This window comes from Bombus fervidus, chromosome 15 (genome assembly GCF_041682495.2).
Source record: "Bombus fervidus isolate BK054 chromosome 15, iyBomFerv1, whole genome shotgun sequence".
Lineage (NCBI taxonomy): Eukaryota > Metazoa > Arthropoda > Insecta > Hymenoptera > Apidae > Bombus > Bombus fervidus.
In genome coordinates this window covers 392426-405922 of record NC_091531.1, presented here as the reverse complement: position 1 = coordinate 405922, position 13497 = coordinate 392426, and the positions used below count along the sequence as shown (strand labels likewise).

General features: G+C 42.8%; 1 protein-coding gene across 1 annotated transcript; it reads right to left on the bottom strand.

Moving 5' to 3' along the window:
* Positions 1–10866: 10866 nt before the first annotated feature.
* On the bottom strand, positions 10867–11644 carry LOC139994773 (SUZ RNA-binding domain-containing-like). The gene has a single exon (XM_072017712.1). It carries the CDS (start codon positions 11595–11597, stop codon positions 11091–11093), a length of 507 nt encoding a protein of 168 aa, XP_071873813.1. The 5' UTR covers positions 11598–11644; the 3' UTR covers positions 10867–11090.
* Positions 11645–13497: the final 1853 nt, after the last annotated feature.

The following is a 13497-nucleotide window of genomic DNA, read 5'->3' as shown; positions in this document are numbered from 1 at the left end:
CGAATATTTAGGACACATAGTAACATCGGAAGGAGTAAAACCTAAGCCGAAAAGAATAGAAGCAGTCGAAAATTTTAAAATTCCTAGAAACCTTACCGAAGTCAAATCATTCTTAGGACACGTGTGATACTTCCGGAAATTTATACGTAACTTCTCTAAAATAGCCAAACCCCTGGCGGACCTAAACAAAAAAGACACTAACTTCCATTGGACGGACAAACAACAGAACAGTTTCGATACGCTCAAACAAAAACTTTGTCAAGCACCTGTTCTGTCATACCTAGTTTCTCTAAAACGTTCATATTAACGACGGACGCTAGTAATGAAGGATTAGGAACCGTATTATCACAAGACGGACACCCGTGCTGTTACATCTCTCGAACGCTAAACCCTCCAGAGAAAAATTATAAGACTATAGAAAAAGAATTATTAGCTATCGTATGGGCATGAAAACGACTACGACAATACTTGTTAGGACGAAAATTTATTATTAGAACAGACTATGAAGCTTTGAAATGGTTGAATAATTGCAAAGACCCATCGTCTAGATTAATGCGATGGAGACTAAAGCTAGAAGAGTACGAATACACAATCGAATACGTTAAAGGCAAAGAAAACCCAGTCGCAGATAGCTTATCTAGAATTCACGCGATTCAAAAAGTAGAAACCCCTGAAGGAGCAGTAGTCTTAGATTTCTTACAACATTTTACAAAATGGAAAAAGAAATCAGATATCCCAAAACGATTAGAAATAAAAGCTAACGATCAATCTTTCTATCAATTAACTGAAACAGAATTAGGAGAGTTCGACGAGGCAGTGTGGTTACGGAAAATCGACAACATATTACGAAATAACAAGAAAGTAGGTATAGGAGACAACACGTTTACAGAATTAGAAAAAAGCCAGATCAAACTTATGCTTCTATATTTCAATGATACCCGATACCCTGTCACTTTCGCGTGGGACCCAATCCAAGAATTAACCGAGGAAGAGATAGAGAAAATAATTCAAGAAAATCATAACAGTACGATAGGACATTTAGGGATACAAAAGACATACCAAAGAATAAAAGAACGATATAAAATTCCATATTTATTAAATAAAGTCGAAGAGTTTATAAAGAGATGTGAAGCTTGTCAAAAGGAGAAATTAACGCGGATTAGACCAAAAGAAGAACCAGTAATATCGGACACACCATTACAACCTAACGACAAAATTGCTATGGATATCATAGGACCTATGACCAAAACTAAGAAAGGGAATCAATTTATACTCTCAATACATGACGAACTGACGAAATACTTGGTCCTAGTACCACTAAAGACACAACAGACAGAATCCATAATAAATGCACTCTTAGAACACTACATTTACATATTTTCTGCACCCAATACAATTCTAACAGACCAGGGACAAAACTTCAATAGCGAACTCATTATAAAATTCGAAGAGGCATTTAAGATTAAACACATTAAAACCACTAGCTTCCACCCTCGGTCAAATGGATCTCTAGGAAGAACACATGCCGTAGTAAAAGTGTTAGGAAGATGATACAGTTACACTGTACATGTAAATGTGTGTGTAAGCGTCAGAGGGCGGTTGACAACAAGAGTGCGTGCGAGTAGGTTTACGAGGTCTTCAGAGTATAAGATATATGTATAACTGTTGTGTGCTGAATAAAGTGAATTATTTGTATTTCCGAATCCCTCCTATATCTTTACATGGTAGCATAGCGTGGTTCTTCAATCTTGCGAGTTAGTTCGAGTAAGTTTCAGCAAGGGAAGAAACGTTCAAAGGATAAAAAGAAAAAAATATACTTGGAGCCCGTAGGAACGCCTGAGTAAGAGATAAGGAATTAATTAAAATGGAGAGATCGGAAATCATGATACCTATATTCGATGGTGAGGATTATAGTATGTGGAAGCAAAGAATCACGATGTTTCTCAGGCATAAAGAATGCGAGATTGTTACAACTAGAGTGAAGACCGAAACAGACAATGAAGATTGGGACAAAAAGGATCTGAAGGCAATAAATATAATTTACAGTGCCATCACAAATAGACAATTGGAATATATCAGGGAAGAAAAAACGGCATATGAAATAGTGAAAAAGCTCGATGAAATGTACTTGAAAGAGTCGACGGCACTACAGATCGTATGCAGAAGGAGATTGGAAAAGATAAGACTTGAGAACTACAGAGATTCAGCATCGTTCTTCAGCGATTTCGAAAAATTAATAAATGAATTAAAAGGTGCGGACGCACAAGTAAGTGAGAGGGAAAAGCTAAATTACATGCTGAATACGTTACCCGAAGAATACAGTTACATAGCGGACATAACAGATGCATTGAGAGAAGAAGATCAAACGGTAGCATATGTGAAAAATAAAATTGAAATAGCAGAGAAGAAAAATAAATCCAATCGAGGAGAAACGCAAACCAACGCCTTTTCTGCAAAAAAAGGGAGGATGCTTCAGATGTGGAAGAGAAGGACACTTTGCGAGAGAGTGTCAAAATGGCGTTCAAGCAGGAAGTAGTAACAGCTGTTGGCGTGGGTCAACACGCGGTCGCAGCAGAGGAAAAGGAAACAAAAGCAATACGAGCAGGGGACGTGGAAACTTCCATCGTCAATCAACAGCCGACACGAGCGGCACATGGATAGCAACAACGCACGCAGCACGCAGCAGCGAGACGAATGAGATAAGTGAGAACAAAATATTGTGGCTATTAGATAGCGGTTGTACCGATCATATAATTAATAATGTAAGTTACTTTGAGGAATGTAGTGACCTTAAGGAACCAGTAAATATATATTTAGACGATAATGGACCGGTAAAAGCAACAAAAGTTGGAAACGTTATAAGCTACTTTGAAGTATTTGGAAAACAAAATAAAATAAATATGAGTAAAGTATTTTACGCGAAAGAAATGTCCGCAAATTTGATCAGTTTAGGTAAATTAACATGTTAAGGTGATCGACACTTTTAGGAAAACTCTACATCTGGTCTTCGGCTTTCTCAAGCGCCGAGGTCATCGATAGCGCATAGACAAAAGAATGCGTCGACGACAGACCATAAACGTGCGACGTTGGCTTCAGCGTTCTTTTAGTCTCAGGGTAACATTGCTAGCGTGCGGATCTGGACCAGCTTACATATATTCCACACTTTGTACTTTACATTCACAATAAATTATATACATACAATACCTTACAATTTACCCACGCTTTTCTTTAATCCCACAAACATCGCATAACCTTAACATAACAGACAATAAGAATACGGTTATTTCAAAAGGAAATATTGCAAAAATAATAGATGAGAACAATAAATTTACAGCTGTAGCGATCAAAGAGAATGGGACATATAGAATGAAAAGTATATTGAAAGGGAAGGAGCATTTAGTAAACAGTGCCGAACGTAGTGGTATGAGTAATAAGGAAAGATGGCATAGGATGCTAGGACACGTAAATTTTAAATACTTAAATATTTTGGGTAAAGAGCAGCTAGTGACTGGCATACCGAACGAATTTGAAAAGGAATTTTTGAAATGTAGGGTGTGTATAGAAAGCAAAATGCATAATTTATCTTTCAAAAATAATCGAACTAAGGCTAGGGAAATAATGAAAATTATTCATACGGACGTGTGTGGTCCCTTTAAGACTACCGGATTCAATGGAGAAAAATATTTTATTTCATTTATCGATGATTATAGTAAAGTAGCTGGAATTTATTGTATAAAATCAAAAAGATGAGGTCTTTAACGGGCAAGAGATTAAAAATATTAAGATGCGATAATGGTAAAGAATATTTAAATAATCGAATTTATAAATTTGCTAGGGATAAAGGTATCAGAATAAATAATTGCCCAACATACGTACATGAATTAAACGGGACAGCGGAAAGATATAATAGAACGGTAATGGACATGGCGCGTTGCTTGTTAGCGGAAGCGAAAGTACATAAAAGGTATTGGCCGGAAATAGTATGTACAGCGGCATACTTGAAAAATCGAATACTATCAAATACTATAGACACAAAGACACCTTTTGAAATATTCTTCGGGAGATACCAAGTGTTGAAAATGTACATCTACATGAAAGTAAAGTTTTTGTAAGAAGGCCAGAACAAAAAAAAGTTTGCAAATGGGACATGAAGGAAGATATGGGAATTCTGTTAGGATATAGTGAAGTAGGGTACAGAGTCTTATTAGGTGGGAAAATAACAATAGCTAAACATGTAGAGGTCATAGAGACAGACACTATCGGATTTGAGGAGAATTCGTTAGATGCAGATAGCGATGATAACAAAGATAATTATTTATTGGACGGCATGAATAAGGAAGAGTTAGAAAGTAGGAAAGATGAAAATGATAACAGTTCTGAAAGCTTAAACATCCCTAGGAGATATACGCGTAATAAGAGAACTCCAGTAAGGTATCCAGAAAAGGAAAACATTAGTGAGATTCATGCAAATTATTGTAGAGTAGATATCCCTCGTACATTTGAGGAGGCGATTTGTTGCGAAAATAGTGAAGATTGGAAACAGGCTATGGATAAGGAAATAGAATGTCTCTATAAGAATAAAACTTGGAAATTGGTAGAAAGGGTAAAAGGCAAAGAAGTATTAGATGTAAAATGGGTTTACACGAGACGATCAGATGGCAGGTATAAGGCTAGGTTAGTGGTAAGAGGATTCCAACAAAGAAACGTAGCCGATGACATATATTCCCCAGTAGCGAGTCAGGATCAGACCTTTAAGATATTGCCATCATATTGTTGTCAAGATGGATTAATCATTGAGCAAATGGATGTAGAAACTGCCTTTTTAAATGGTGAAGTAACCTCGGAGGTATATGTAAATCAACCAAAGGGATATGCAGACGGAACGAATAGAGTTTGTAAATTATCGAAAGCGCTTTATGGTTTAAAAGAAAGTCCGAGGGACTGGTATGAGTGTTTTGATAGGTATGTGACGAGATTAGGTTTTAAGAAGAATGACATAGAGTTGTGCTTATATACTCACGGAGAGGGAGAAAATGTCGTTTATTTGTTAATATATGTAGACGATGTGTTAATCTGTAGTAGAAACAAAAGGAAGATACAAAGTGTAAAATGGTTATTAACTGACAAATTTGAAATGAAAGATTTAGGTGAAGTAAAAGAATATCTTGGAATAAATATAGAGTATGATTATTTCAAAAATGAAATGAGATTAAGCCAAAAGAAATACATTGAATCGTTAGCAAACAAATATAAATTACAAAACAGCAAGTTGTACAGTACACCTATGGAGACCAACTTAAAAATTGAAAAGGCCGAGATAAATAGAGAGGACATTGGATACAAGAATTTAATTGGCGCATTGTTGTATATTAGTATGAATACCAGACCCGATATAAGTTATAGTGTGAATTATCTGAGTAGATTTCAAGATTGTTGTAGCGAGACACATTCTAAATATGCTTTGCGAATATTGAAATACTTGTACCGGACTAGAGATTTAAGGATAGATTATAAAAGGAATGAAAAGTGTGAAACGATAGATGGTTATGTAGACGCTGATTGGGCAGGAGATCATTTAGATAGGAAATCGACTTCTGGATATGTAATTAGATTGTATGGAAATGTAATTGGATGGAAGTCTAGAAAACAAAGCTGTGTGGCAAAAGCTTCGACGTATGCAGAGTATGTAGCTCTATGGGAAGCGGTGAGTGAATTATGTCTATTGGAGAAATTATGAAAATCTTCAATGTAAATCTAAACGATAACCCTGTAAAAATTTATGAGGATAACTCTGGAGCGATAAGTATAGCAAAGTACGGAAATTTTACAAAAAATTCTAAACACATTGAAGTTCATTACCACTACGTTCACGAGTGCTTAGAGGAAAATAAGATAAATATAATTAAAGTAAGTACAGACGAAAATACTGCGGATATTTTTACGAAGGCATTGTGTAGAGAGAAATTCGAAAGGTTTAGATCATGGATGAATGTAAACCAAGAGGAATGTAAATAAAGCAATAAGTGTTAAAGTTTCTGTTAAGTAATTCGACGAAGCATGTAAATACGATAAAGTGTACAATGTAAATGTAAGGAGGCGTGTTAGGAAGATGATACAGTTACACTGTACATGTGAATGTTTGTGTAAGCGTCAGAGGGCGTCCAGGCCTTAGTTAGGACAAAAGACGATTGGCAATCTTTTAGAAGCATCCGGAAGAGTCGGTTGACAACAAGCGTGCGTGCGAGTAGGTTTACGAGGTCTTCAGAGTATAAAATATATGTATAACTGTTGTGTGCTGAATAAAGTGAATTATTTGTATTTCCGAATCCCTCCTATATTTTTGCAGTTTCAGTGCCGGTGGCTTTCTTTTCAATTTCGCCCAATGAAACTGGCTCGTTTGCTAATAGTATGCGTCTTATGTCGTGTCGAAATCCTTTCGAATAAATTCGACTTACTTTTCTCATGGTGGCTTCAGTCATTATTTTCTTGGTGTAAGTGATTGTGGATTTTCATTAGTTATTCCATAAGTAAGTTTATTTAATATGCGGCGGAATCGGATATTGAAGCTTTGAACAGATTTGTCCCGTCCTTGTTTCAAATCGCGTAATTTTTCACCGTATTCTGACGAATATGTTACTTGAACTGCTACGTCGGATGTCAAAGCGTCATGTAAATCTGCATAATTTTCAATATGTATGTTCCGAATACTTTGCGCGGCTTTACCAACTATTTTATCGACTTTAATGGCTTTCAATAACAAATCGTTTTGTGAACGACTTATTCGCATAGCACGTATTTTTTAAATGAAATTTTCTATTCTAACATCATCGTCACCGTTTAAAATTGGAATGTATCTTGCCGCTGATAACATAGTCTGGTGTTGTCGCAGTTTATTGTAGTCTTGTTATTCGTTATCGTTATTACCTTCAGGGTCAAATACCATTTCGGGTGCGCTAGCTGCTGGTGCGCGTTCTGTTTCGTTCACTCGCGGAGAGACGCGATCGCGAGGAAGCACGTTAATGCGAGTCGTGAATTCCCGTTACGATTAGACAATCGACGCCGCGAAATGATCGATCCCCTATTTCGATTAGGATAATAAGGGTGATTGAATTGAATATGACACCGATCTAACAAATTAGAAGTTACAGTTTATTCCTACAACTTTGTAATGAAGATAGTTACAGTGGTGCGTATGTATAAGTAACGTATGAGTCGATGGAGTGTAAGGGTAATTCTAAGTACAAGTGAAAACGGAAGAGCAACTTTAATCTCAATCGTTAGACCTCACGATGTATGTCGTTTGAATTTTCAAAAGAGACTGACTGCCCTTAGATAAATTCTCGGGGAGACACCCCCTACTGCGCTCGGATCACGCCACCGCTGGCGCCGATGATCACGTATGCCGACTTCTTTGTGAAAATAAAAATCGACGTTTCTGGAACTCGCGACTTGGCGGCAACCATGCGCTCGTCGATACGTTGTATATTTTTCGTCGGGCAAATAAGACGATTTGTCTGCGACGCTGGAGGAGCGCGAGCGACGATTAGAAACATGATCTATACTAAGCCTCGTGGCGTAACACCGCGTATGATCTCACGATCATACGATGGCAAGAGTGTTGCGGGCGCGAACGGGGTTCGACGACGAAGAGTCGGTTACTTCATTCGTGTCGCGCTCATCAGAGGCTTCAGTGGTGACCAGGGGAAAGAAGAGGCACAAGAGAAATCATGCGCACTACCCCGGACGTTTCCGAAGAAATGACACTGCAGATGAGGACGAGCTCGGCTGCGGACATCAGCGTCGAGCTAACAAGGCATGTCTCCGAGATAACGAAGGTTGCGACGACATCGTCCAATCTTAAGGGGACATATATCAAGGCCTCAAAAGAGACGGCAGCTTCCTTCGCATGTGGTACGAGTGAATTAGTGAGAAGGACGGGACCAGCGCACAGCAGCACCGGAGCTACAAGGCTTGTAGAAGCAAAGCTGTCCCTCTTGGAGGAAGAAAATACAGCCCTGCGCAAAGAACTGCCGAGAAGGGCTGCTTGTGTTCACGAGTGCCCGCAGTGAATCGGCTCGGTTTCCAAGTCTGGCCGTCCTCCACGGGAGGGTAAGAGCAAGAGTGCGCGTCTCGCTGCCCTAGAGAGGAGGTTCGAAGAGATCGGACCCTCCATAATGAGGGCCATTGAGGAGCGCTTTGGGGATCGACTACGCAGCCCTGAAGCGCGGTGAAGAACGGAACACTCTGCCACACGCCGCACCACCCAAATATCATCGCTCCCGAGAGAGCAGCAGGGTGGTGGATGGAAGGCGGTAGAGTTAAGGAAGAACAAGAGGAAGAGGAAGACAGCCGCTGGAGAGGCGGCGAAGAAAGGGGCGACTGCGGCTCCACATGGGAGAGGTCAGCAGCCGCAAACAAGGACGACAGATGCGCCCAAATCGAGTGCCGCCACACCAGACAAAGAACCGATACAGACATCGAAGAGAGCCATGCTGCCTCGCACACCGCGAACATCTGCGGTGACTCTAACGCTGAGCGAGGGATCAAAGATGTCTTGTGTGGAAGTAATAACAACGACCAGGCAGAACATCCATCTTGCCGAGATCGGCGTCGAGTCCGTGGACATGAAGAGGGCCATGTCGGGCGGCATTATAATAAAGGTCCCTGGAGACAAGGACAGGGAGAAGGCGTCACTGCTTGCGACGCGTCTGGCTAAGGTACTAGACCCGACCACGGTAAGAGTTGCGGCTCCAGCGAGGATGGCGGAACTGAGAGTGGTCGGGATAGACATCTCGGTCAAGAAGGAGGAGCTGCGGCATGCACTGGCCTTGGCGGCAAGATGTGGCGGCGCGGAGGTGCAAGTCGGAGAGATTGGCGCCTCCAGAGGCGGCCTCGGGTCAGTTTGGATAAAGTGCCCGGTGGCTGGAGCCCGGAAATTAGCCCAGGCAGGAAAAATTGTCTTGGACTGGTCCACCGCGAGGGTCATAGCCATCCCGAAGAGGCCCTTGCAGTGTTTCAAATGCTTGGAGTTGGGGCACGTACGAGCAACTTGCGTGTCAACTGTGGATCGAGGGCACCTGTGCTACAGGTGCGGCGGAAGCGGACATCGTGCCAGAGGCTGTCCTGCTTCTGCACCCAAGTGCCCCCTGTGTGAGTTGCTCGGAGCATCCGCCGACCACAGGATGGGTGGGGCGGCATGCGCCCGCTCGAAAGTCAATTTCAATCAGGCGACCCATCCGCGAGCCAGCTGCGGAAAGGGGCCAGGGAAGCACCGCCACTGCTGCTTGCAGTAGATGGCCAGGAGGATGCCATGGAGTTGGCGCAATAATTCAAGCGCCTCCTCCAAAGTAACCTCGGAGGATCTAGACGGGCGCAAGACCTGCTCTTCCAGACCATCCGGTAGAGTGAGGTCGTCCTTGTGGTGGTGGCTGAGCCGTATCGTGTCCCCGACGCTCCCAAGTGTTTCGGGGACCTAGATAGATCAACAGTCATAACGTGGACGTCAGCGCTGAGTGCCCCCGGCGTCCTGCTTGACCGTGGCAGCGGCTATGTCGCGGTCGAGTGGGCTGGAATGTTGGTGGCGGGCGTCTGTGTTTCCCCTAACAGCGGCTTGGCCGCGTTTGTCCAATTTTGTCACGTCGGAGACACAAAAGATCGCGAAATTAACAGATCGCCGGTGATGTCCTCGCGCCGCGGCACGAACGAAATGATTCTTTCACGAATAGGGTGAAGGAAATAGAACTTGATACGCAAAGATTAAATTTATTGCAGAAATCCAACAGAGTGACGGTTACAACAGATAGCTTCGAAATGCTACAACAGACTGTCCTATTTCATGTCGTAGGTTGAGTAAATATGTTTTAAGCGCCTCGCGTTCTTCAATATCTATAGCTATGCGTCGTTCGGTTGGTGTACGATTTTCGTTTTGAACTGCGTAATTCAGTTCATTGAGCTGTTGTCGGAATCTAGAATTGAAAGATTGTACACTTTCTGTTGCCCCTTGTTTTAAATTCTTTAGTTTGTCCCTACAATTGCTGATAGTTGTTGGTGTTAGCACATGTTGTCTCAAGCATGTATACAAGTTTTCGAACGAGTCAATTTTTAGATACCGTATATTTCTTTTTGCATCATCGGTAATTCTTTGGATCAATATAAGGTCTAATAATAGCTCTCTGTCACTTGCCTTACATCTGGCTCTTGTTTTGCGGACCGATGAGATGAAATCTTCAACGCCTACGTCATCTCGACCCCGTAGTGTCTCGATAGTTTGTATGGCCTTGTCTGTGTCAAGCCCTTGGTCTTCGTTGTGGTCGTTTCTTTGTCTAGTCGTAACGTGATTACTTCGTTGTCTTCGTGAAACATTTGGTTCGTCGGTTTCGTCGTCTGTCATTTGGTCAACACCGGTTGCTAAAGGCGTGCTCGTGAGCGGTTGGTCAGTTTCGGTGTCGTACCTTAGTTCCATAGCCTTTGCAAGGCCTCGTATTTCTTTGGCCCGTCTTCTATCACAAGTTTCCGCGAATTCTTTTATATTGTTAATACTTTGATCCGTATTACTTTTAAAGTTTCTGAACTCGTGAGTAAGATTTTGAAGTTGTTTGAGTATAGTCATAATTAATTCACTCTGCTTTGCCGTACTCATGTCAGTTGGATTCATCTTGATAGACGCGATATTTTCGGAAGAGTCACTATCTTCAGAACGTATTTCGGGTTTAGGATTTCGATAATATGCGAAAGCCAGCTTAACGAGATTCTTCGTAGATCCTTCTTTTGATCAAATAGGTGACCATGGTCCTTCGCTGTAAAATCCGTAGACTTCCCTTTGAAGTTTCCTCTTGATGCGATGAATGGATCGTGGCAGGATCGCCAATTTATAACCTTGGTTTCTTTATGTATATAATCTGTTTATAACAGTGTCCTGCAGCACAATTCTTATTATGCTCCATTCAAAATTGTAAGAGCATTCTGCTCATATTTGGTCAGAAAGATTAGTTTGTTTTCTGCCATCAGCCTCATAGCTGCCTCTCTTCCCTATGTTAAGGTGAAGGAAGAGGAGGAAAAGAGGTGGAAAGAACTGAACCCTGGAAGACGCGCTACCTGCGTACATTAAATCCCCGTGTTCCATCTGGTCCAATAGGCATACGAAGAACATTACTTGGTAGCCCACTGCTACTTGGAGTTATTGGTTTTGGTTGAATTTTATTTATTTCTTGCATTAATTTTTCCTCTGGACTTTTCTCCTCGCCTAAAATTCTTTTTCTTGCTTCTGCGTATTCTTGTTCCCTCTGTTTTAAAGATTTAATAGGTTGTTTTGGTTTATCCCCATTCACCAAAGGTCCATTGCCACTACCTTGTGAATCTCTTGTAGGTCTTTTCAATATTTTTACCGTTGGCTCTGGAGGTACATATTGAGACCGCATACCATCTTCCCCTAACATTATCATCCTGGTACTCGTATTGTGACTGGTTTTGAAACTCGTAGATTCTATTTCTTCTAATGCTTCTACCGCATTCAACTGAAGGGCATCTAATTTTTTATCAAGCACCTCTGATTCTTCAATTTCTTCCCAACTTTCAAGAATGTCATCCATCGTTGACATTTTTCTAATTATGCACTTATTTTTAACTCTTATAAATCACCTTGAAGAAGTTAGGCGTTTATCCGTCGTAGGCGGATACGCGACGAGGAAGAGATCGCCCGCTGCTACGAAGCATACAGAGAGACAAGACGCACTCTTCAGCGGGAAATCAAGATCGCGAAGCCCGGTTCTGGATGGAATTGGTTGAAGCGGTCGAATCCGATCCGTGGGGGCGGCCTTACCGAATAGTGACGAAGAAGTTGCGACCATCGGGCCCTCCGTTGACCGCAAGCATGGATCTGGCGTTGCTCGCCAATGTCATCGAGGCTTTGTTCCCATGGCACGACAACGATACGAGGCAGTCACGGCCATCCTCCTCCTCCAGCGAGACGACGGAGTGGAGCGAAGAGCTACAAGTCACCCAGGAGGAAACCCTCTTCGAAATGACAAAGAGGATGGCATCCCGCGACGTGGCACCGGGTCCGGGTGGAATCGCAGGCCGGGTTTAGGCGGAGTTAATCAACACCTCAGCTCCCCGTCTACGGCACCTGTTCACTAGATGCCTGAGGGAAGGTGTCTACCCCCGGACATGGCGGACGGCGAGATTAGTCCTGTTACGGAAAGAGGGTCGTTCGTTGGACTCGCTATCCGGTGTGTCTTCTTGACGAAGTGGGCAAGCTATTTGAGAGGATAATTGCCACCCGTCTGGAGACCTTCAGACCTTCAGAACGACGCAGGTACTCGTTGGACACGGAGTGTTTGGCGAGTACCTGCTAAGGATTCGGCGGGAGGTAACTTTCATCTGTCACCACTGCTAGGAGGATGGAGACACGGCGCAGCAGACGCTGGAGTTTTGTCCAGCGTGGGTAGAACCGTGCCGTGTCTTGCGGCTCGCCATCGGCGAGAGATTGGCCCCCGAGGTGGTCATCGAAACCATGCTGAGGGGACAACAGAAGTTTGTCGTCATCCGCTCCTATTGCGAGCAAGTCACATTCGCAACGGAGCGAGCGGACAGCGACAGGGAGGGACGACGTCATTCAACTAGAGTGTCGCACCGAAGGGATTCGGCACGCCGCAGGGTTGCGACTCCGCCGCCGCCCTAGGTGCGTTAAAAGAGCTGTCACGCCGAGGAGGGTCTGGGCCCCTCTCGGAATTGCACGACGGCCCAGGGAACGCGGTGTTAGGGGGAGTAGTCCCTCCTAGCGGCCCAATTAGTCAAGGAAGCCTCCCTCAATAACAGGGAGAAGACGAATAAGCGCCCCGGCAGTAATTCGAAAGAGGCCCTGGGGCACTTCTGCCAAACGTCAGGATGGCCACCGTGAGGTTTTAGTCGGTTTGAGTCCGACACTAGCCCGTCGCCTCCCAGAGGGCGGTGGGGTGTCCATGGGGATTTCCCCACGTATAAAAAAAAAGAAGAAAAAATGGTAGCGTTCTAACATCGGCTGCTTTCTTTTCAGTTTCCACAAGATTCAAAGGTTCACTGCTTAGTAATATTCGTCCTATGTTGCGTCTGAGTCCCTTCAGGTAGACACGAACCGTCTTTTCTGTGATGGCTTGAGTCATGATCTTACGTGTTGTTGGTTGCGGATACTCGTTGGTTACTTCACACCAAACGGTTGAGTATTCTTTTAAAGCGAATATTGAAACTTTGCACCGAATCTCCACGTCCTTGTCTTAATTCTTGTAATTGTTCCTGGTATTCGTCTGAAATCACTTAAGCTTTTAAATTATTTCTTAATGCATCGTATAGATCACTGTAGCACTCAATGGGAATGTTACGAATGCTTTGGTCTGCTTTTCCTACGATCTTCTCCAATTCTATTGCTTTTAACAATAGATTTTGTTGCATACAACAACCCTTCATACCTCTCACTTCTTTGATAAAATCTACGACTTCTACGTCATCGTCTCCGTTGAGCGT

Coding starts and splice junctions, on each gene's coding strand:
- LOC139994773 (XM_072017712.1), bottom strand. CDS start 11,597: ATGTCAACGATGGATGACATTCTTGAAAGTTGGGAAGAAATTGAAGAA.